The following is a 22,895-nucleotide window of genomic DNA, read 5'->3' as shown; positions in this document are numbered from 1 at the left end:
AAACAGGTAATTCACTTTGTGGCTATTCATATTGTCACCACGTTATTTCTAGTAGCCGCGCAGAGCTTTTTTCAAACTTAAATAAACAAAACCCAAGTCAGGAACGCAGCAGCCAGGTTTTGGAACGGAAATGGAATTAAGGCATAGCGCTGCTTTGCTCCTGTACAAAGTGCTGGTTGCGCTGCTGCCGGCGGGGAGGGCTGGTGTGATGTCTGGAAGAGCCGTGGGCCAACGTGCAGGAGTAAACTGCGTGCATCTAATGCGCCGCAAAACTCCACTGTCGGCCACCAAAAAATGAACCCTGCTGAGCTCCCAAGCCCCGTGTGAGTTAATCCCAGTCCTCTAGCAGCAGCGACCGGTGCTGGCACTGGTGTGCCGCCAACTCGCTGGACCACGCAAGCGCGTAACGGCGTCCGGGGGGCTCTTTGTGCTTGTGGTGGTGAATGTTGTTCTGGTGGCTGAAGAAAGGTGGAGGAGCGTTCCCACATTCCAATGATGGGCTGGTGACAGAGCCAAGTTGAGTCTATGCTCTCGAGGGTGGCTTACTTGCCTTCCTAAAGTAGCAACAAGATGTTAACCTGCTGCTGAGATGTGCTGGCACTACTAAGGGTCTCCAACGTTGACCGTGTGTTTCTGAAGTTCTGCTGGGTGCCCCAGAGCAGGTTGTGACAGAGAGTAGAGTGCTCGTGGCCAAGACTCGCTGTCCCAGAGGATTTTTCAACTTGTCGTATGAATTCTGTTACAGTTTCTAATCCTGACTTTAGCATGTAGTATAGTAGGAGTTTGCTACCTGTAGTACTAGCTGCTGACTTGTCCTCAGAAAAGTTGATAATATCTTGAGAATTTTAGTGCGAATCCTGTGATATTGCAACCCCTCCTTTTTGTAGAAAAGATTTAATAATAAAGCCAGCACCTTTTGAAATGCACGTGCGACCCCTTCGTCGGAGCGGTCCTGTGTAGCACCTTCCAGAGCAGCCCTTGTCCCGCCGGCTGCTTTGAGCAGAGCGTTCGGAGTGCGCGTTTGCCGGGAGCACCCCTTCACCAGGAGCCTGCTTTGGACAAAGGCTGCCTGCGTCAGGTTTGCTCCGGGCAGCGCAGTCTGAAGCCAGGTGTAGATCACTGCGTGTTCTACACCCACCTCGGTCCTTCTCAGTGCGTGGAAATACGTCTCGTGATTATTCCCGCAGCAAGAACACGGGCAATAAGCTGTTAACTGCGAGCATCTTTACATCTGTGTTAAGTTTATGTTTTACATTCTGGTTTCTGTGTTTCGCTACCAGATGAGAGCGAAGGCGCTGAAGGAATGGGGCTGTTCGTACGTATCCCGACATATTCTAGCGCAGAATCAGTTACCTTTGTAGATCTCAAGGGCAATTCTCTGGACTGGATTCTTGGGATGCAATTTTGTAGGTGATGCTTGCCTTAAATTTTTAGAAAGGGGAGTTTCTGCGACTGAAGAGGAATTGGATTTCCAGCTGAGATTGGAATTTTCTAATTTGGAGGCTGGATCCCTCCTATCACATGCCGCAGGATTTTCAGGAATCAAGTATATTCGAAGTGGCAGAGGGCCATCTTTCATTGAGCGCACACATTCTGTCTATCCAGTCTGCAATTTATTCTGTCATTTGCGATACCACTCGCTATGGCAGTAGTAACCCAAACCGATTAGAAGCATTTAAAATGGTGTGACCATATTCTTTGACCTTGCTTTCTGAAAGGATTTAACCCTTCAGTGCCAGACGCTCGACTCTCCAGCCTGATGCACACGAGTAATTGCAATATCCTGATGACACTGTATGTTCTGGACTAGCTGGAGAGACGTACAACCAATGCCGTAGGTGTACAGCTTGCACCTACCCCCCGCGTTACGGAGCTTTGCAGGTTCCTGCCGTCTGCTCACTTAAACCCAAAGCTTAGACGGGCGCAAGAAACGGGAGATCGGGTTCTGGTTGCGCATGCGGTGTCACGGTGCGCGTGCCGTGTCGCTGTTATTAGGTCTAAGATCATGTTCCTCATCTTACTGTAGCCGTTTGGGTGACTAAACCTAAAGCATTTTACGGTTTCCTTTTCCATAGCTGCAACGACTGTTACGTGACGTCGCCTGCTCAACGGCAGGTTAATTTTGACATTGGCTTCCCTCATTTCTGTCCCCTTTGCAGCAAAGCGCATCCAAGGGCTTTAAGGACCTTCAGGGCTGTTACAGGAACAACTGCTTACCTGTAAGCTCACAGATTCTTGTGTAAAGCTCTCGAGTACACCAGGGTTGATGTTTTGGGTGTGTTATTGCGGGGAACGCTGCCACCACCTTTCTGCTCAGCAGGTTTCAGCCAGGTTAGTGTTCCCCACGGTAGGGATTTGCCTCCTACCATGAGCTGTTTTGTTCGTGTCACCGCGCTCCCAAGGTGGGCCTCTTTCTTTTAAATAAACCAAAAAATCACTAAGTACCTCTATAAACCCCTGCAAAATCTGTACCGTAATGAATCTGTATAATTTGTATTGCAGTATAAAAAAAAAAAAATCAAATAAAAGCATTCAAACCTTCTAGGTTTTTGTGTTCAAATTTAAGAATTATGGTGTCTACAAGGATGAACTAAGCAGGATAAGAACGGGAAGAAGATTTATAGCACTGTAGGGATGTACAGGATTAGTTTTTGCAAATTTTACTTGGCCAAATTTTTGTAAAGCACCCAGAAATCCTAGCTGTGAGCTGTCTTTCCACTGGGTGGTAGCAGCGTGTATCTTCAGCTGTAACGGAGCTGCTTTCGGTTTCAGCTCAGCGAGATGAGATTTGCAGTGGGGCATGCAGCTGGGGCCGGGGACGAGGCAGCACTTCCCCTTTAGCTGGGGAAACGCTCACACAGCTACAGCCAGGAGGAAAACCGTTTCTTGGTCTATACAAAAATGCGCGCGCACTCCTTTATAGCGGGTCAGAAAATTTCCTCCAAGACGTGGCTTTCATTAAAGCCGCCGTGAAAATTTGGCAAAACAAATAATTAGTGGTTGGGATGAGACATGCTTATTCTGGGCCCAAAGCAAGGGGGACTTGAGTGCTGGTCTCTTGCAGCGTAGGCAGAGCTTGACTTGCAAAGCTTTGGGAGAAGGAGCCTGTTGGAGCCCAGAGGACTTCCCTCAAAACTTTCAGTGTTGGGTGTGTTTCTGCAGAAAGGTCAGGTTTAGATGCTGCGCTGTTTTCTAGTCGTTGTTTCACTGGGAATTTCTGATCAGCATTAGTCATAACACCTGGTTTGGGCCAAACCAGCTGGGCTGTGAGCAGACCCCACCTTTATCTGAAAGGATGTCAACTGGCCCCCAGGGCATTCAGTCTCCCAACCTCAACAGGTAAGCTGGGGAGGGTGGAAGATGGAGTTTGTGACTTCCCTGGGCCCAAAGAGATATTTCTATGGCTGGTTAGCTATGTATCAAGAGGAGGAGGAGGAGGAGAAAAAAAAGATGGTTTGGTTAGCTGGTAAAACTGACTGAAGGAGTCGGTGCTGTGCGTTTGCTACGGGGGGACAGCCATGCCAAGCTGAGGTGGGTAAGCTGTGAAAAGGACATGGAAAGGTGAAATTGTAATGGAGCATTTTATGTAACTTACTGCAGTAGCTCAAAGCGTGATGCTCCTCTGCCTTTGACCTCTTACCAGACCAGAACTGGTTTCTAGCCCCAGGTCCAGGTGAGGCACGGGGGTTATGGGAGGGAGTGGGTAGGCAAAGGGTAGAGCCCGGGATCCCAGGCTGGGTTTGGGGTCTGAGGGGTTCCTGGCTGGGTCAGAGAGGGACCTTGGTCTGGCCTCACGGAGAGCAGAACTTGGGGTCGTGTTGGTGGGAACGTGGAGTGAGAGCTCTCATCCTAAACCCTTACATTGAGCCCTTCTCGTGAGAACTACAGAGAAGGGAGGCGGTGTCTGTGCTGCTCTCTGTAGTACTGCAGTAGTGACCTTCTCATCAAAGTTAGAGATCGGGGTGGTTGATCTCTCAAAAGGACGGACGGCTTCAAAGCGCACCGCTCTACCCGAGAGCCGTGGCAGCGTGCTGGGGGTGACCCCGCTGCTCTGCACCGTCCTTGCTCGTGGTGCTGCCCCCCGGGCACGGCAACAGCCTCTGCCTGCTCGAGAGAGGCTGAGCAGTGGTGTGTGTCGGTCCAGGAGACAATTCGGGGGCTAACACGAGGTACCTCTGCCGCAGCCCGTGCCAACTGTGGTAATGTCTGTACTGTGGCAGTGAGTCATCTCTGAAGCTGTGAGACCCATCAGAGAACCTGTAAGCAAATACATGGTACCTTTTTAGCAGAGCCTGTTCCTAACGAAATAGATTTCTGATGTGAAAGACAAACTGTAATTGTCTCCAGCACATTCAGAGCATCAGTTCTGCTACACAGAACTCTTTTGTAAAACTTCTGTTATCAGCTTGTGCTTAAATATGTTAAAAACCTGCTAGAAAGCCCCTAATAAGCTACTTCATAGCTCAGACCTCTGCTAGAAATGCCAATTCTGTAGCGGCTGTTCTAGCCATCAGCAAAGCATTTCACATTGTACGGCACTCCTCACGCGGCCAGAAGCCACGCAAGCAATTCAAAGCTGGGCGTCTCTCTTCTGGCCTTTGGTTCAGGCTGGGCGTCCCGATCTGAAGACAGGGCTTTGGGGGGGTGGCTCCGAAAGGTGCTGCCAGCAATTGCTTTTGCCCCTCAGGTTAGAACTGGAGGAGACGAAGTCTAGATATATTTGCACATACAGTGATTAACTATCTTATCAAAGCACCGCTTCCTCTGAAAGCTTGACAGCAAAGTTCCCATCCCAGAGTTGTAAACAGTTGGCTATTTTTATCGTTTTTTCTGATAGAAGAGCCACCTTCTGTCATGGAGAGAGATGGATGTAGATGACTGGTTGTGGCAGCCTGAGAGTGCCCAAATTTAAATATAGCAAAATTTCCCTTTACGGAATAATTTACATGGCTGTATCTGAGAGAGATATTCTAGAGCCTTGGTGAGAGGCAGCACGAAACGCCGTTCTGTTTGCGGTTGTAAAGCGGGTGCCTGGCTCTTTGTTGTGCTCTGGTAACAGAGCTGCTGCGTGCACGTGCCGACCTGCCTGGTCCTAGAGCAGGAGACGTATTTCAGTGCTGCAGTGGGGCTCTGAGCCAGCAGGTAAACTCCCAATAACTCATAAACCCTCCTTAGTCTGTTGAAGCACAAAAAAATGAATGCACTACTAATTTTTTTTTTTAAGAGTACAGTGAAATTGTGCTTGATGTCTGCAAACTGCCAATGCTGAAGCGTAAGAAGTGGTTTCATTCTTGGAGCTCCGGACAGGTTTGGCCGTTAGCAATGGTGACCTCAGGCTATTTTCTGCCTTTGAGACTTGATACCATCTTTTCTGTAAAAACTAAGGGAGGACTTGCTGTTTGCTTTATCTGCTATGAGGTTTTCCAGGCAGCATCCGCTGTTTCCAGCGCGCGGTTTTAAATCCTGCAAAGGCTCCTTGCTAAAAGGCAACTTGAACTTTTTTGGGGGGCAGCAGCCCCACCTGGAACCCAAGGGCTGCTTGGGAAGGGACCTTGGCGGTGCGTGGGGTTCCTCGCCGTCCGAGCCTCTTCCTCTCCCCGCAGCAAATAAACCGCAACGCTCCTGCGAGAGGCTGCCAGGGGTGAGTTTGTGCAAGCACCACCCGTGGGTCTCTCTCGTGAGCCGGCACGGGGCTGACCAGCCGAGCGGCGGATGTTGGGGTTAGTGATTCAGATGATGACAGGAAACCAGAAACTGGCTAACGAGCCCTGGAGGAACTGGCTCCAGTGCCGGTGGCTGCGGCCGTGAGATGCAGGAGGAGATGGGACAGCGGGGGGAGAGCGGCTGAGGCTGCGGGTAAGGTGGGAGACGGAGGGATGGGGAGAGAAAGGCACCCGGGGGGGCGTGGGGTTCGGGGGAAGGCTTTGGGGCAGGTGGAATGTCCCGCTGACTTCAGTGAGCTGGGAGATCCTAGGCTAGATCTCGGTGACCCTTTTATAGAGGGTTCAAGGTCATCCCTGTAAAACCCCTCTGAAAAGCAACATGCCGGATGGTCCTCCTCACTGCTGCTCGTGGCCATCACCTGACAAGCTCCAAGGTAGGAGAGAGACCACCAAATCTGTCTTCTGAGCAGCGCCTGTACCCCTCGGGACCCAAACGAGTCTGTCCCATGCAGTCCGGATTGCCCGGTTTACGACACGGTTCTTTATGTCTCCCCACCCCATCTCCTGATGGCAGCGTGGCTTTTTTTTTTAATTGCGTTATTTCGGTGTTCGCGTCTGCTAAAACATTCTGGAAGGTTCAGGCTGAGCCCAGCCTGACCATCCCAAATCTGGTCGGTCCTGCTTCTGGCTCCTGCCCACAGCCCGTGCTGTTTGCCCCTCCGAAGCCCGATAAGAGCCGACTTGAACTACATCTCTCACGGCTTTTCCGTCGGTTTCAGGGCTGACTGTAACCGTGGATGTGAACGTATTTATTTTATTGCATATAAGCGCTGGAGGTTACTAATCCTAGGTAAAGAGCTCTGTCTTTGCATCGGTTTTCTCTTCTGATCAACGCTCGGCGTAATATGGGCTGTGAGGTAGATGCTTTAGCAAAATGGGATGATTATGGGATAAGCTTGTGTGGTATTGGCTCCTTTTCATTGCTCTGGACTACGTAGGAGTCCTCAGTTACATACATACGGGTTCCTATATCTGCAGTTCCTTATGTGGCATCCCCCGGGCTCGGCAGCAGTGCCCAAGGACGCTGCGTGGCTTTGCTGCTGCCTGGAACAGGGGAAGTTAAGGACAAATATAAGATATTTCTGTGAATTGCCTCCTCGTGCTGGCATGCTCGTTGTGATTAAGGTTTTTGTGCTGTATTTTCCACCTGAGGTTTTTTTTTTTAAAGCATTTTACAAAATGCTAACCTGTCTTAAAGCCGACTTACCGATTCCAATTTTTCCTCGTGTCCTATGTTCTACCACAATGCATCTACTGCTCCCCTGGCATAAAATAAAGCGTGGTCTGCTTGAATAGCTGTACAAACCCAGGCTTTATCTATGCTGTAGTGGCTTTCCTAAGAAAAGTTACACTGGCATAAAATCTGGTAGGAAATGGGATCTGCAGGCCTCTGGAAAGGAGCTTTTCTGGAGGCTCAACGCTGGTCACTGAGGTGGTTCCAACCACAGGAGCTTCCTCGGTCTGAGACTTTAATTTCTAAATTGGTGGAACTTTCTGCGGCAATCTGTGCAACGTAGACAAACAGAAAGTGCTGTTTCTTTTCTTAGAAATGGTAGAGACATTGAGTCAAGCTGAATATCGCATCTGTTCAACAAGTCCGTACGCTAAATTTTGTATGGCAAGGTTTTAAATAAGCTCTCCACTTTATATTTTGTGCTGGTGACTCATCCAATCAGTCTGAATTAGTCTTAATTTATTGCAAACTGGTGCAGACCACAAAACCTTCTGGAGGGGAGAAGAGACTGTTTTATATTTTATCTTTTTGGGTGCCTTTTTTTTTTTTTTTTTTTTTTTTTTTTTTTTAACAAATAGGTTGAATACATGACATAAACCCGCAATTTTGGTCTTTATCTTGCAATGTGAACTTGTGGGGTGGGCTCGAGATCTGCAACGGGCTGAAATGACTTCATCAGAAATGACCTTACAGAAAACCAGCCCTTTCCGTCGATGCCGCATCAATGCATTCCTCACTCTCCTGGATTTTCAGCAAAAAAAAAAAAAAAAAAAAGTATGTTTTAAGTACTCGAAGGGTTTTTAAGTGAGCTTTTTACCTCTTCTGCTGCTGTTGGAAAGTTCCTCCAGATTTTCCATCCGTTAGGAATTTTATTTCTAGCCTGTGCGTATGCAGCTTATACCCACTCATTTTATAAGTGGTGTCTTATTTAAACGTAAGCGGCTTTTCTCGCTTTGGCGTTTCTCTCTCGGACAGACGGACAATGAACGTCCACATGCTCTCACCCTTTGCTTTAGTAGACTTAAAAGCAAAAAAAAACCTTTCAGCCTTCCGGGATGAAACCTCTCCTTCCCTTGGCTGTTTGTCTGGAGACTCACCGTATCTCAGACTGGAAACCTTCCGCACCAGCAGCTGGGAATAAAAGACCTAACACGTACCGACTGGAGGATCTCTCGCAAGTTCGTTAATTCTTCCCATTTTAAAAAAAAAAAAAAAGTTTGTTTCTGTGATTGCTCAAGATATCTGAGGCCATGAAAAGAGCAGCCCCTGTTCGGGAAGGCGTGCTTCCCCCCTCTCGGGAGAGGTGCCGTGCCGCGGAGATCGCGGCTTTATCCCACCTCCAGCGAGTTGGAATCGCTGATTCGGAGCGGCCGCTCCCGGGGGATTCCAAGGGGCCGCGGCGCTCGGGCAGCGCTCGCCGCTGGAGACGCGCACCATGGCAGCGCCGGCTTCCTCGTGCAGGAAGAAACTTCTGTTGCTGCAAAAAAGGGAAAAAAAACCCATATAAAAGGAGAACAGAGAAGTGTAAAGAGAACGTGGCCTTTTGCTGCTCTCTGAATTTTACTCCTGGAGAGCTGAAACTAGCTGGGAGTCTGTCTTCGCCCTGCGTTTGAGTCCAGCGCCTTGAAAGCAAGGCTGAGCGGCAAGTTATTCACTCTGCGCGTCCTTCTGCTGCATCTGGAGCTCCTCACAGACCTCTGGCTCGAGCCTTCTCATTCTCCTCACGTCTCCCCAGCGGGGAGAGCAGGGAAAGCACGTTCAGCCTTCCAAATATTTTATTTATATCCTGCCAGCCGTGAGTAAGTGCCTCCAGCCTTCTCCTCGTTGTAAATCTGTTCATCGCCTCCTTCCATCAGCTCCTTACAAGAGGAGGTTTTATACCAAAAGAAAGGATTTCCAAGGGCTTGGGTGTTCGGTGAACATAAACGATAACTTCTGGGCTGGTGGTGTGCTTGTGGCTGGGTGCCCGGGGGTGGGACGCGTGGCGCCCTGCTCAGCAGCCCCCGCAGATGATCGCGTCGCTGGTCTTGTCGGGCTCGGGGCTCGGCAGCAGCCTAGGCTTAAAATAAATCCGGTTGCAGAAGGGAGATGGCTGCCTGCCCTGCAAAGGTGCAAACTAGGTCAGTGTTGTCAGGCACCTCCAGCTCTGCCCTGCCTTTACTTTAAGAGAAAGGGGGAAAAAAAAACAACCCAAAACAAGCAACCCAACCAAAACCCAAAAAAGCCCCCAGCCCAACCAGCAGTGTTACAGCCCTTCGTATAGCGAGTTTTGGTCACCAGCGCTGGGCCAGCTTCCCTCAGCCGCCTCTTGCAGATGCTTCAGAGATGATCCACGGCTCATGGTTTCCAGGGGGAGATGCTGAGCCAAGGAAAAACGACGTCAGAAACCACACGATTCCGACCAGGCTCCATCCCTGACGTTCCGGCTGCAGCTGGAAGTGCGGGTCGCGGGGTGCTGGTCCTGCCCCTCCAGGCTGGGTCCACGGCGGTCTGGGCACGTCGTTAACTTAAAACGACTCATCCGAGCCTCTTCAGAAAGTGCTGCAAGAAACTCTACGGGAAAAGACCCCGCACGAAGCCACAGAGGAGCAAGTGCCGGGAGGTGCCGCGTCCTCGTGAGCCCGGGCAGCCCCGAAGGGAGCAGGAATAACCCCGAAGGGAGCAGGAATAACCCCGGGTTGCTCCCAGGCAGAGAGGATGCTCTCACAGGGAGGTGCCATCCTGCTGCTCGTGGGCGCCAGCCCGTGTCCGGGATGCTGAGCCCAAACCCCAGCAGCCCGTCCCACCCTTGGGTGACCCTCAATGCCGTGCTCGAGGGGCCGTCTGGGGTGGAAATGATTTACACCGTGCCCTGGCCGTTGGGACGCTGGTGTAGGACTGGGACTGGACCGCAGACCTCCCGCCCGGCGTCCTGGGCTGCGGCGCTGAGGGACTGCCCCGGGAGGGAGGATGTCTGCTCAGCACCAAGAGGCTCGGCTGCTGCAAGGAGAGACCTTTGGGTTTTCTCCGCTGTGAGCGGGGCGTTGGAGCAGGGAAATGCAATTTATTCCACTTTACGCAAGCGGAGGCAGAAGGTGCTGAGCAGGGCAGGATCAAGCTGCTGTTTTCTATCATCTGTTTAATTGTTTTTAATTATTATTTTTGTACATCTGTATTCCCCCCCTGCCATCCGCAGCGGCTGTACGATACAATACGGGCTTGAGATTCAGGTTAGGCGGTAGGAAAGCTGCCGACAGGCAGAGCAACGACGTTCTGGCCTCTGGCAAGTTGAAGCGTCTCCATCCCGAGGCACCGAAGTAGTTTATTAAAACCAAAAATAAATTAAAATAATCCGTAAGTAAAGAAAATCTGGCCCTGGGGAACAGGAATGGGCTAAACAGTCTGTCCTGGGCCCAGCAGGCTGTTTTCCGTGATATTTATAGGATGTTTTGTATTTTAAAGGAAGGAATTGAAGCCAAGTCCTGCTGATTATTACAAAATGTTAGCTGCTGTTTGTGGAAAGGAGGGGAAGAGCCGGTGTCTGAGCCAGCTTAATGCAGGGAAAACTGCGGGGAATTTAACGTTTCAAGTAATTCTGCGCTGCAGGGAGATAACCAGAGCACCTTGTACAAAGGTCTTGGCAGCTTTGAATATTTCAAAGTGCTTCCCTCTTCGCCTTCTCTTCCGAATAACGTCTATATGAACATAAAAAAACGTCTGCTAATAATGCTTGATGGTGGCGACGTGGGTTATGACGCTGGGACTGAGTAAATCCAGGTGGGTTTATCCTCTTCGTGCCCATGTCCTGAGGGAAACCACGTCAGCCTCTTCTCCTTCCCCGCGGCGAAATGGGGGTTCGGCTCTGGGGTGGGCGCCGGGGTGCGCTCGGGTCTTCCTGGAGCCGGACGTGGGCGCGCAGCCCCTCGGACGGGAGCAGCTCGGACAAAGGGCGCTGCCTCCGTCGCCCTGTGGTAATACAACCCTAAAATCTCTTCTGCATCCTCAGCAAACGCCTGGCTCTTTGGGGATGCGAAGGCAGAGAGCACGCGGCTCTTTGGGGGGGTGAAAGCTTCCCCGAGCGGCGGCCCCGCGCGCCCCCGACGCTCACGGGGTTCCCCTGGCGCTGTGTTTCAGGCTGGATGCAGCCGGGCCATGGCGCAGCTGGAGCTGCTGTGGGCGGCCGCCGCGCTGATGGTGCTCGGAGCCGTCGTCAGCCTCTGCGTGCGGTGCCAGCTCTCTGGTAAGGCCCTGCCCACGTGCTTCGGGGTCCCTCTGGGCGCATCCCCTGCGGGAGGGTTCGGTTCGGCTCGGCCGCGTGCCGGCTCGGGGAGCTTTGCCCTCGCGGGGACGGTCCCAGCAGCGTGAGCTGGGGAGGGTCTGTGCTGGCGGCCAGGCGGCAGCTTTGGGGGCGGGGGGAGGGAAGGACCCCCCAACCCCGCAGCACCCCTTCCCCGGAGCGGGTGCAAGGCCGTGGGCTGCAGACCCCCCTGCACGGTCACCGTGGTGGGCGGCTGTGGGACACCCCGCCCGGGAGGACCATCGCTGGATGCACAAATCCTGCCGAGGTTCTGGGGCGGACAGGCACGGAAGGAGAGGCCGGGGGATAAATTCAGAGACACGTTAAATCCAGAGCGAGTGGGGCGAGCGCCCACCCCAGTGGGGTTTGGAGCCCGTCTTGGAGCGCTGGGTGGGTTTTACTGGGGAGAGAGGCTGGGGGGCCGGGGACAGGAACGGCGGGCTGGCTTTGCGGCGTCGCAGACAAACACTGCGATTTAAACACGGTTTAAAAATCATCAAAACCCTATTGCAACTGCTGCTCGCTGCCTCTGCTCTCCTCTCGTGCTCCTGGTTGAAGAGGTTTTGTGAATGCGTTTTATTGCTCTTTCTGATCTTTAACTCCCAAATCATCCTTTCCTAAGAGGGTTTTTCTCTTTCTTCCCCTTGTCTTCCAGCTACCAAGCGAGAGAAGCAGCCGGGTGAGCGGAGGAGCCAGTAAGTTGCCTTTCACGATCGCGCTTCTCCCCCAAACAGCTCATCCGGGGCGAGACCCTGGCCGGAGCCAAACCTGCTCCGTGCCTCGCAGCTAAAATCCAGATTTATAGAAAAGAATCCCAGACCGGGGTGTGCAAGGTGGTGTGCCCCGGGCCAGGGCGCTGCTGGAGGGGTGATGGCTTTGCAAAGAAAAATCCAAAATGACACTGGAGCTCGGGCAGCGAAGCCTGCGAGTCATTAACTAGTTGGAAAAAGGTCTGGGAGAATTGGAAAGGCGAGTCCTGATCCTGTCCCGTCGTGCCCCGAGATGAGGTAGAGAGGTTGGTAATGTCATCGGCGAGACCCTTGGCGGGTGCTGGTGGGACCCTGTGCCAGAGCAACCACCGACCTGCAGCACAAGCAATGGAGGAAATGCAGTGTACACACGCTCACACCCCCTTATTTCCTTCAGCAACAGACAAACCACAGCTGAATGATATTAAAAAAAAAAAAAAAAGCTGGCTTGTAACCTTTGATATAGGAGCAAACGTGATGCAAAGGGGCTCTGCAAAGGCCTCGGGGGGTCGGCGTGTTTGCTTCTGCCCCGCTTGCCCGGGGCGAGGGGAGAGGTTTTGGTGGGGTCCATCAGAGAGCGATGGAAATGCCGGCACGGGGTCCGTCCCCCACGGGCTCGTACCGAATCGTCCCGACTTCTTGAAATTTATACCTGGATTAGGTGGTTTGACTTCAGACTCGTGGTATCGTGTGCTCTTTCTGGAGATCTGGTTTGGGTTAGCTTGGGCTTTCGGCGGAGCGAAGTGGTTTAACTCTGTATATTTGCAGATGTTGCAGTGAGGTTCTTTGCCTGACACCTCATCCCCCCGCCAGCCCTGCGCTGTGAACACCAGCTTGGGGCGGGGGGGTGACCCAAGCGAAAGGGGTGGGGGGAGGGAACACTTCCAGGGGCCCAAAATCAGAGGTAATGAGCGCCGTGCGCACCTGCGGCTGAAGAGCCATTGAATCCTCTCGTGCCCTGAAGAGCGGCTCTCCCGCTATTTAAAGAGTAAAGAGGTTACTGGGCACGTGTGTTATTTTTATCACTGATCACACGTGTCACTTTTTTCAGGTCGATGGTGAGGGATGTTGGGAGGGGCAGGGACAGAGGCGGAGGTGAAGCAGTGGGGTCTGAAGCCATTTCGTGGGTGAACACCCAACCTTTTCTGGGTGAAAATGCTTTTCTGGCCTTAACCGGTGCATACGGTGTCAGAGCAGGAATTAATCTAATTATTTTTCTCATCCCTGGGTCCTTCCCTTAGCTGATGTTGGCTGCTCTGCCAAAGGCCCATGAGCACATCATGCCTGCACAGGGTCAGAGAGGGGTCTGGGAAGCTGCTCCCAGCTCCTGGGGGTCCCGCGTGACGCCCTGAGCGATGCGCCTCGGCGTTTCACCCAGCCCAGCGCGGAGCCTGCACTCTCTTCCCTCCGCTCACCAAACAGGGAGGTCTCTTGCATCTATTTTCCTTGTCATAGACCCCAAAATTCAGCTGAGGTTGTACCTCTATTTTTTCCCAGGCTCGAGAGCCACCAGAGTTTTGAGGTGATTCGATCCCATTCCAGTGAGTATGAACGTTGCGCAGGGCTCCTGCGTTGCGGGGCCGGGGGTCCTGTGGGCACAAAACGGGGGGAAAGTAAAACTAAAAGGGTCACCTCGAAGCCAGGTGGTGAAATACGTGGTATTAGACCAGGATTGTCAAAGCCGCCTTAGATGCTTCTAGCAACGCAGACTCGGAGCTCTAGGAAAAAATCTCTCTTCACTTTGAAAATAAATCACCAGAGCAATGCCATTTAAACGCGACACCTTATTAACTCGGGCTCTTCAAACCACCCCGTTCGCCCTGTGAAAACAGCAGTGTGGGTGAACCCGAATCGATAGGAGTGACTCATTTGTCATCACCCCCTTACTGCTTCCTGCAGCAGGTTGGGTTAGGCGCCGACCTTTTGATTTTTATCCTGAACTGAGCTGCTGACAGGGTCTGTGTTAAATGTCACCGTCTGCAGACGGGCTCTGCAGGGCCGCTCCTTCCCCCGGGATCCGTCTCAGCCCACAAACCCCCCTGCGAGTCTCTGCTTCGGCCCAGCGCACGGTAGTGCCGGGGTAGGTCCCGAATCACATGGGGGTTGGGGGAGACCAGGCAACAAGGCAGCAGTTGGGGCCGTAGCTTCCTCCGGTGTGCGTTCGCTAGCTCTGCGGCCCGCACAGACACCGGCTTTTCCTCTATTTGTTTCCATTTTGGCCATTTCTGTACTTTCGAGGAACAGTTTGGAAGGCGTTTCGGCATGCGTTAGACAAATGCTTGCCAGTACCGGGGAATCCTCTCTGGTGGATGCTCTGTGCTTGTGAACTACCTGCTGCGGCCGCAACCGTTAACATCTCCTTTTGTTCTTGGTGCTAGCTACAGCCCGAAGGCCGGAACAAATTAAGGAACCTGAAAACTTATTAATAGCAAGGTAGGTAAAAAACCAACCCAAAACCTAGCTATAGAGCCAAGGTTGGATGAAGTTCACCCAACACACGTGGATGTTCAGGATTTGGGCTTGGGTCGATCCCAATAACCACTAGAGATGGGGCTTGGGCTATGCTTCATTTATTAATGGTCAATAGTGGTTTTAGACTTTTTCTGGATTTTCTTCAGTCTGATTGCATTCTACTGGCAACCATTTATATCCCAAGGAAATCAAAACCCATTTGAAACCCAAGGAAATGAGCTGTGGCTGTCCATAATAGGTACATCATGAAAAAGAAATGGCCGTTCTTTACTTATAAGCAGGTTGACATGAGAAATCCCTTTCTCCCCATCACCAAAACCCCCGAGAACTGCACGGCCGCAATAACTCTGCTGCAATATTCAGGCATAGCTATTCCCATCTTGGGATTCGACCCCAACCCCTTCATTTCCCATTGCTTGATGTGTTTCCTGTATTAAACTCGCAGGGAGGTTTCACGGATGGTCCTTCTGGCTTCGCCGTTGCTGTGGTTTGTAACCCTGGTACGGTTTGCTCAGACCTGGGATTTTAGCTCCCTTTTCTCTCTTTCAGGAAAACCACCGAGTTGCTCCGTGCCTCCTGCCACGCTGGATACGGTGAGCGTCTCCCCGGGACGGGCACGGGCTCAATGCTCTCCCCATCCGTGCAGCCACGGGGGAAGCACCTACCACGTCGTTCATAAACGGGGATGCTGCAAATCTCGTTTGCGGGGGTGCCGGCTGGGAGCTCCCGTTGGTTTTGGGAAGTCAGAGCCTGCAAGAGGCTGTTTACTCGCGGCAGGGGTTATCCTGGGAACAGGCTGGGCGATGATCAAATTAACTGCTGTTATTAGCACCTACCCACAGCGCTGGCGGCTGCGACACTTAGTAAGAACTAGCCTGGCTCGGAGCTTAAAATCCAGCGCTCGTCCTGTTACGGCTGACCATTCCTGGGGAAAGCCACAGGGCTGGATTATTTAAAATATCACCCCTGGCTGTCCCAACGTGTCCGACCCTGCAGCCGCATCCCCCGGTCCCGAGCGAGGAGCTGAGCGGGGGCAGAGCCGCCGATGCCGAAACTCTTGGTGGCTCCACCGTTGAACTGCTCCCACCGCTCAGCCCCAGCCCGAGCGTAACATGCCCCTCTGCTTTTCCCCAGGGAACAGGACCGAGCCCAGGTATCAGAATTTCCTGACAGGTAAATGCCGCAGCCGCGTGTCCGGGGGCTTGGGAAGGGAAGGGAAGGGAAGGGAAGGGAAGGGAAGGGAAGGGAAGGGAAGGGAAGGGAAGGGAAGGGAAGGGAAGGGAAGGGAAGGGAAGGGAAGGGAAGGGAAGGGAAGGGAAGGCTGCCGAGGCGATGAGAGGTTACCGGGGATGAGAGCCGGCGGGGAGCGTGCAGGCGGCCGACGCTGCAGCTGGCAGAGCTCTGGCTTGGTTAATTTAGTGCTTGCTGTATAAGACGTGCGCTGAGCTGATTAACGGTCAGAGCAGAGGGGGACGGGATGCTCGCGATCCCTCCGCTCCCTCCCAGGGCAGCGTGAGCTGGCGCTCGCCCCGAGAGGATTACTGGCACGCGGGGCTGTGCTCTCCTTTCCCAAACCGGGAGGACATTCCCGCTCTCCCTGCCAGCTGGCAGGATCTGCCCACGAGCAGTGGTGAGCCCTGGCTGTCTTGGGGCCTGGGGTGGATCAGGGCTGCCGCCCCCTGCTCCGGCCGCCCGGCTCTGCTTGTGGACGGGTTTTGGGGCTGTGCCGGGGCCTTCTGGCTGCTGGGGACATCCGCCATAGCCGCGCTTGGGGAATGCGTCCAGGCGTGTTTTGGGACGGCGATTTGAGTTTACGCAATGGAATGGCGTGCTGACGGCAAACCCTTTGTACTTGCAGAGGACTGCCTACAAGGGGACGCTGCCTACGTGTAAGTAGCTGCTTGGTGCCCTCCAGCACGACCGAGCAGAGCCGTACTGGTCCCAGCACGGTCCTGGCTCTCTTGTAGCTCAGGCTGGGAAGCCCGAGGAGCTAACGGTGGCTGCTCTTCTCGCAGGGAGCCCATATCTCTGGATTACTACAACTGTGCGCGCTTCTTCACACCGCCCCACGGTAAGGTCTCCATGCGAGCGAGATGGGTTTCTCCTCCAGCTGCCAGCCTGGCTGCCCCGTGGCTCCAGGAGCCCGCGAGACTCTTCTTGCCGTACGGCCTGAAGCAAGCGCGGGTCCAGGAGCCGCGTTCGTTAAGGGGCGTAGCGGAGCCGTGGGGTGTGAGGGATGCCCAAGCCCCGGTCGGTCCCTCCGTGGGCTGGACGGCCCGAACGCATCCATGGCTCCAACTGCACAAAACGCTTCATCTCTGGGCAGCAGGGAATTACCCATCGCTGCAGGAGCGTTCGGGGTAAGGAGGCCATTTTCCTGCTTGTAGCCCGCACCGGTTTGGGTGAGCGGAGGTTCCAGCCCCGTGCGGCGCTGCCCAGACGCGCAGGAAAGGGCACGTCCTCATCCAGCAGCTTTTTGCCAAAGAGGGGCCACCAAATATTTTGTGCGCTTGGTTTATGAGGTTAGCAAAAGGTGGGAAGAAATGCACCGCTCCATTCAAACGCATCTTTTTGAGGCAAATATTGCATCTATGAAACATTTTCACCTCCCGGGTGCTCAGCGTTTTTCTGTGCTGACTCAGACATCGATCTATTTTTATCAAAAATGAATTTCAAAACATGAATCTTAGTTTTTATGTAAAGAGACTAGGAGGAGGAAAAAAAAAAAGATTTAAAAAAAAAAGAGAAAAAATATCTTGCTTACAAAAAAAAGCTGCTGAAATACCCAGCAACAGAACAAAGAGCTTGGGGCGGTTAAATTTTCAAGGAGATTGTGGTTCTAGATGCTATTAGATTTTACATGCTTGGACTGGGGCTCAGTTCCTTCCCAGAAACTATAAATAAATAAGCCCAAGAAGACGCTGCAGTCGCAAGCTTAACGCTCTCCGGGAAGGAAAACCCCCTCCCGGCTGCTAACCCGGACTGGAGCCCGGGGGTCCCCAGAGCCAGCCCCCCCCTCCCCGGTCGCCGTAGGGCTCGTGATTACGCTTGTCGCCAAGTCACGGTGCCTCAGGACCCGATTCGGCCGCTCGCCCTCGGGCGGCTCCGTGGGTGGTGCCATGGCCCGAGAGGCTCGGCCAGTGCTCCCGTGGGGCAGCGATCGCCCGGTTCGACTGGCTGTCACGCAGACTAACGGGTTTTTTTAGCTAATGAGCATTTCGTTGTGGGAAACAGCCATCTTCTGCAGGTGCTGAGGGATCTTCCCAGGTCACCTGCGCTTCCTTAAGTCCTTTGTCCCCCATCTGTCTTCTCTCTGCCAGAGAAAGAAGAGGATTCCCATTCCTACCAAAACGTCATCGTTGGAGTGTCTCACGGCTCCGATCCGGGTACGTGTGGTGGCTGCTGTGGTCCGTGCGTGTGTCACACAAGTATCTGGAAGCGCAGGGAGACACAGTGACCGTCTCGGCCGAGGGAAAACCCCCGGGTTCGCAAGTGCAGCTCTTGCTGTCGGCCCCAGGGTGCAGGGGCTGCCGCAGGCACCGAGCAGACCTGGAGCATTTCCCCTTTCTGCAGGAAAATGCTCGTGGTGACACCTCGCTGGCCAAGAGCTCGCCTCCAAGCTGATCCCTTTGACTTGGAGGTTTCTGCAACACTTCAGGAGCTTTGGGGTCGGCGTTGCTTCCCTAGGTTTTTAACGTTACAGCCGAGATTGGTCGTGGTTCTAGCCCCCAGCTTGGGTTTCTCACCATGTCCAGCCCAAGAAGGCTGCAGCCAGCCAGCTGCTGGAGGGTGATGTTGGACCACCACGTCTGCTTAAGGGCTTCCAGCTTCTGTCCCGGGATGTTGCAATCAAAATAGGCTATCGAGTTGGTTTCCTTCAGTGAATTAACACAACGTTTTCTGCACTGCTAGAGCCTGCCCTGCTCCTGCCCGGCTTTGTGCGGAGCAATTAGAGGAGGCAGGAGTATCAGGGCCCAGCCTGATCCCTGTTCGTGCCTGCAGACATCCAGGCACGTGGTCAGGGCTGAAAAAGCGATGAGGCAGCATCAGCAGACCTGCGGCAGGACGGCAGCCGCCCGGCTGGAAACTCGGCCACGTGCACGGGGTGGTCGGGGTGCAGCGGTGGGGGCGGGGGGCATTCACAAAGGTCCATTTTTAGTCCATTTGCTGTTCAGCATCATCCTCTCCAAACTCTTCTTAGTCACAGACGATGCTGCAGACTACGAGAACAGCGTGGCGGTGCACGTATGGAAACTCCAGCAAGTGGAAGGTGTGTTCTCAGCAATTGTTTACTATTTAGGGATGGGGCCCATGGGGAGGGTGCTGGTCGCGCTAGACCAGTATAGACCACGCTCAGGGAAATGCAGCCGTCGCCCCCGTCTTGAGTTATTTTTTCCCACCAATCGTTTGTGATAAACACCGAAGGCAATGTGTAAATTGCCACACGCGCTTGTAATTGAACTCTGCTGTGATGGGACGTGGTGTTTCAAGTAGTCGAAAGGCCATTATGTAGGTGGCTGTGCCTAAACCCTGACCATGAATCAGAATGTTGCCCTTCACATCTTATATCCTCTTACGCTTTGAAGTTGCCCTGGTGCAAGCTCAGCCTTGTAATCCCCTCTGACAAAGAAGTGTGCAGCACGCACATCCAGGGGGTCAGCCCGCGACTCTCCTGCAGTAATCGGGGGTGCGTATTTCTTAAGCTAACCTTTAAACACAGTTTAATCTAACGTGTGGCTTCCTGTGAAGCATAGGCGGTAGTCTGGCCTGGGAGATAGTGGTTGGTGAATGCATACAGACATATTTGAGAGCTTTTTGTCTCTGGTGTGGAAGCTGCCTAAGCAAACTGATTCTTGTTATCCTGTTTGCGTACTCTCTAGATTAAATCTGAGCCTGTCTCTTTTGGCTCTGAAAAGCTGCCTAAGCTCGCTGCTCGCAGAGCGTTTGCAAATTTGCTGTGACGGTTTTGAAGCCCCATCAAGGAGACCTTGACGCTGCGATCTGAGATTTCTTAGCCCAGGCACAAAAACGGTCTCGGCACCGAAGGCTAAATATTGGCAGGACGCACAGCGTGTCTGCGGTGCATCTATGTTTTTAGATCAACCCGCTTACTGATGAGTGCTTCCCATCCTCGCCCACAGCTCTGCAGGCAGAAAGCCCGGATGACGAGCCGGACTACGTTAACACGGCCCCTGCGTCAGGCTCTGCCCCTCTGCCCAAGCAAAGGTAAAGAGGGAGCAAATGGCCGGCGTGTTTATTCAGGGGCGGGAGGATTGTGTTTGTGCCAACGAGAGCTCGGCTGGAGCTTTGCCCCTCGCCGGCAGGGCCAGCCGGTGCCCAGCAGCCGGGTGCCGGGAGCAGCCTGCTCCGTGCCGTGCTGCGCCGTGTCTCTGGCTGATGCCAAGCTGCCTTAACGCTGACCATGGAGACAAATTTGCCAAAGTCCGTGTCCCAGCCCCACCCTCCTCCAACAGGAACTCCAAACCGCTTCAAAGCAGGTTCGGGCAGCGCTGCTACGTGCTGCAGACAGGAACCTCCCAAACCCCCCCGGTCTGCGCAGCTCGCGGGCTGAGCAGCGCGAGGGATTCCCTGGGCTGAGCCGAGTCCTGCCTGCTCTGCTACGACCACATATCCTGCCCCGTTATCAGCACCAACCCGATGCCGGTGATGATAAAACTACTCAAGGCAGTTAAGGTAAAAACCTTCTGCAGAGAGCTGCAGGAAGGCCGCATGACGCTGAATGAGCGGGTGCCACAGCGCGGCGTCAGTCAACGCACGGTAACGCGTGGAAGAAAAGCAGCCCCAGATCTGCAGAGCACGGCGACAGGTTCTGCGTTGGCCGTGGTGGCTCACAACAGGCTCGGGGAGCCTCTTCTCAACAGACGAGCGATGTGGATCGCTAGGAGAGGCAGAGAGGAAAATGAACCACCGCTGCGCTAACGTATAGCTCTGCGTAGTCTCTACACGCTGGTCAGACCGTGCAGAGCTGGTCACCCCGCTCCAGACTGGGCTAGGGCTCCAGCTGGGAGAGGGACTGGGACCAGTATCGCTGTCCTTGTTGGGTTTATACTCAGCACACAGCAGGATGATCCTGATGCCACGTGCTGGCAGCTCCAGTCACAGGGTTTTACAGTCCCCAAGCTGTGGGCAGACCTCCGAACTCGGATCTTTCTGAAGCCATGCAAAGTATTTAAGACTTGTCCCCGCCATGCAAAGCACGGTCACCCTGTTCTCCACATTACAGCGTTTGCTTTGAACTTCAGCTGCCCGTCCCGGCAGCGTTAGCTCTTGCTGACAAAGACCGTGCTGGAGGGGAAGCTGCACCAAAGACAAGTCACGCTTTTTTTGGTCAAGGATTCAGCGTGCGTCACCCGTGGCATAGAAGTTGCTTCCCAATGGCCCACGCATGTGGTCTGGCCAGCAGCAAAACCAGCTCAGCATGCTGGGTGCCTCTTCCCCTCCCCACGGACACCCACTGCTCCCCACAGACACCCGCTGCTCCCCACGGACACCCACAGGTCCAACACCAGCCTCTCCCGGGATGCAGCCCCGGCATGAGAAACCTGCCGCAGCGGTACTTTGCTGCCAGGCATCTGTCTTTGCTTGAGCTGGAGCAAACCGAGAGAATATCACAAAAACGGACCGCTTCAAGTGGGGCTGGGGAGAAACTTGGTTTTTTGCAGAGAAACTTCTTTTTGGAAGGTGTTCATGGAATAGCCAGGCTTGGTGTTAGCTAAGCATCTGGAGGAAGGAAGCCAGATTATCCATGAAAAAACAAAAAGTGCTATAATGGTAACTTTTATAAGCAATTCTGCATTTATTCCTCTTCCGCAGAGAAATTTCAAGGAGGAGGGGATAACATTTCTGCGTTGGTCATGGCGCGGCCCTGCTTTTTGCTCTGAGAGCGGCTCCGTGGCACTGGGCGCACCAGGCTGCTCTGCTTGCCGTTTGTAACGGGGAGAGCGCCCACCTCGTTCAGAGCTGAGAGGGGAACGATCGGGGCTGATAGACACCCAAAACGTTTAGCAAAGCTCCTGTAATGACTGCATTTAATTCGGTGGAGAGCAATGATCAAAGCAGCATGGGGGCTACCATAAATCCACCTCCCAAAGTGATAAATGTGCTGGGAAGGTAGAAGAGGGAGGAGTAGCTGTCCTGAGAAGCACTGGTGATACAGATTTTCTGGGAAAACCTCCAGTTGTAAGCCTTAGCAAAATGCTGTCGTGGCTGTATGTGTAAATAGCTTCTGTAAGTAAATTAAAATTGCCAGTGCACTTTTTGCCATTACAATGATGCCTCTGTTACAGCCTTTGTTAGCAGAGTAACGCTATAAAATCCCCATGTCCAACCGACAAATGCCAGCACAAGTTCTCCCCCAAGGGAGGGTGAATTGAGAAATGGGCTCCTGGCACCTCTGTGCCCTCTGCTCTGCTCAGGGACCATCGTCAGGGAGCACGGCCGGGCTTCTGCTTAGACACGGACGTTTGGTAGCGTACCTCACTACTTGTCCCCAGAAAGAAAATATGACAGGCAGCAGAGTTAAGAAGTTGAAAGCAGGGATTAAAAGTCAGTGGACTCACTGTTTTTTTTTCCCCACTTCTTTCAAGTATTCTGCGTAAAGTCTGAAGAATTCCTCTGCTGAGCTGTAAGAGCACACCCAGTGAGCGCGCACACAGGGAGAGGCGAGACTTTGATCGTGCAGTGAAATCTCTTCTCCAGATTGTGCTCAAGATCACCGAGAAGGGGTGCCGCTGAAAGGAGGAAACGCTCTGCTTGAAGTCCCACAGAAAAAGTCCAACTCCAAACCTGCAACTGGAGAAAGCACTCTGCCCAGCGGTGGCCACGGGCAAGCCACGAGCTCGTTATCCCGCCTCATTTCCCTGCATGTCTTGAGGGGGGATGGCCAGTCTGTGCAATGGTTTCTCCTGTCAAGCATGAAACGAATCTTTAAATTGCTGAGCAGTAATGCAGCCAGCTACTTAATTTGTCAGGGTGACTCACGCACGATGGTATTAAGACGTAGGGATTATGTTCCGCTTTAGTTCCCGTGCTCTCCTGCAGCAGCGGTTTCCTGCAGGAGAGGAACTGGCAAGGCAGAGGTTGCTTTTACAACAGCAGTGGTTCTCTAGAGCTAAATGAGATACCAGCCTGTTCACAAAAGCTAAAGACTGAAGAGGATTATCCAACAGCTTGTAATTCACAATGTTTGCCTATGGCAGTTTTCCTTGGGTTTCGGTATCCGTTGTATAACGATACAAAGACCCTGCGATAACTGAGAAGGTCCGAGCCACAGCTGCCAGCCTCAGAAACCACACCAGTCATTCAGTATTGCCGTAGGAACGTCAGCCCTGAAACGTAACCCTTGTCTCTTGAGCCCTGATGCATGGATTTGGCACCATTGTACCACTTATTTATTAAAATTGAAAGGCCTCCAAAGAAAA

The 22,895-nt window shown here is 53.1% G+C and overlaps 1 protein-coding gene across 3 annotated transcripts; it reads left to right on the top strand.

Annotated features, from left to right (window-relative positions):
• The first annotated feature begins 5,755 nt into the window (after positions 1-5,755).
• LAT2 (linker for activation of T cells family member 2) lies at positions 5,756-22,895 on the top strand. Of its 3 annotated transcripts, none has more exons than XM_054847191.1 (13): positions 5,756-5,856; positions 11,071-11,176; positions 11,889-11,928; positions 13,480-13,523; positions 14,361-14,415; positions 15,004-15,047; positions 15,589-15,627; positions 16,313-16,343; positions 16,470-16,525; positions 17,775-17,840; positions 18,656-18,724; positions 19,596-19,680; positions 22,062-22,895. In XM_054847191.1, exons 2-13 carry the CDS (start codon positions 11,089-11,091, stop codon positions 22,078-22,080), a joined length of 636 nt encoding a protein of 211 aa, XP_054703166.1. In that variant the 5' UTR covers positions 5,756-5,856; positions 11,071-11,088; the 3' UTR covers positions 22,081-22,895. The 3 variants fall into 3 exon arrangements, with proteins under 3 accessions (XP_054703166.1, XP_054703167.1, XP_054703168.1); XM_054847192.1 differs by having other exon boundaries at positions 5,822-5,861; XM_054847193.1 differs by lacking the exon at positions 5,756-5,856 and adding an exon at positions 8,865-10,713.

The sequence above is a fragment of the Grus americana genome, chromosome 19, assembly GCF_028858705.1.
Source record: "Grus americana isolate bGruAme1 chromosome 19, bGruAme1.mat, whole genome shotgun sequence".
NCBI classification, from domain to species: domain Eukaryota; kingdom Metazoa; phylum Chordata; class Aves; order Gruiformes; family Gruidae; genus Grus; species Grus americana.
This window is presented reverse-complemented; position numbering and strand designations above follow the sequence as displayed.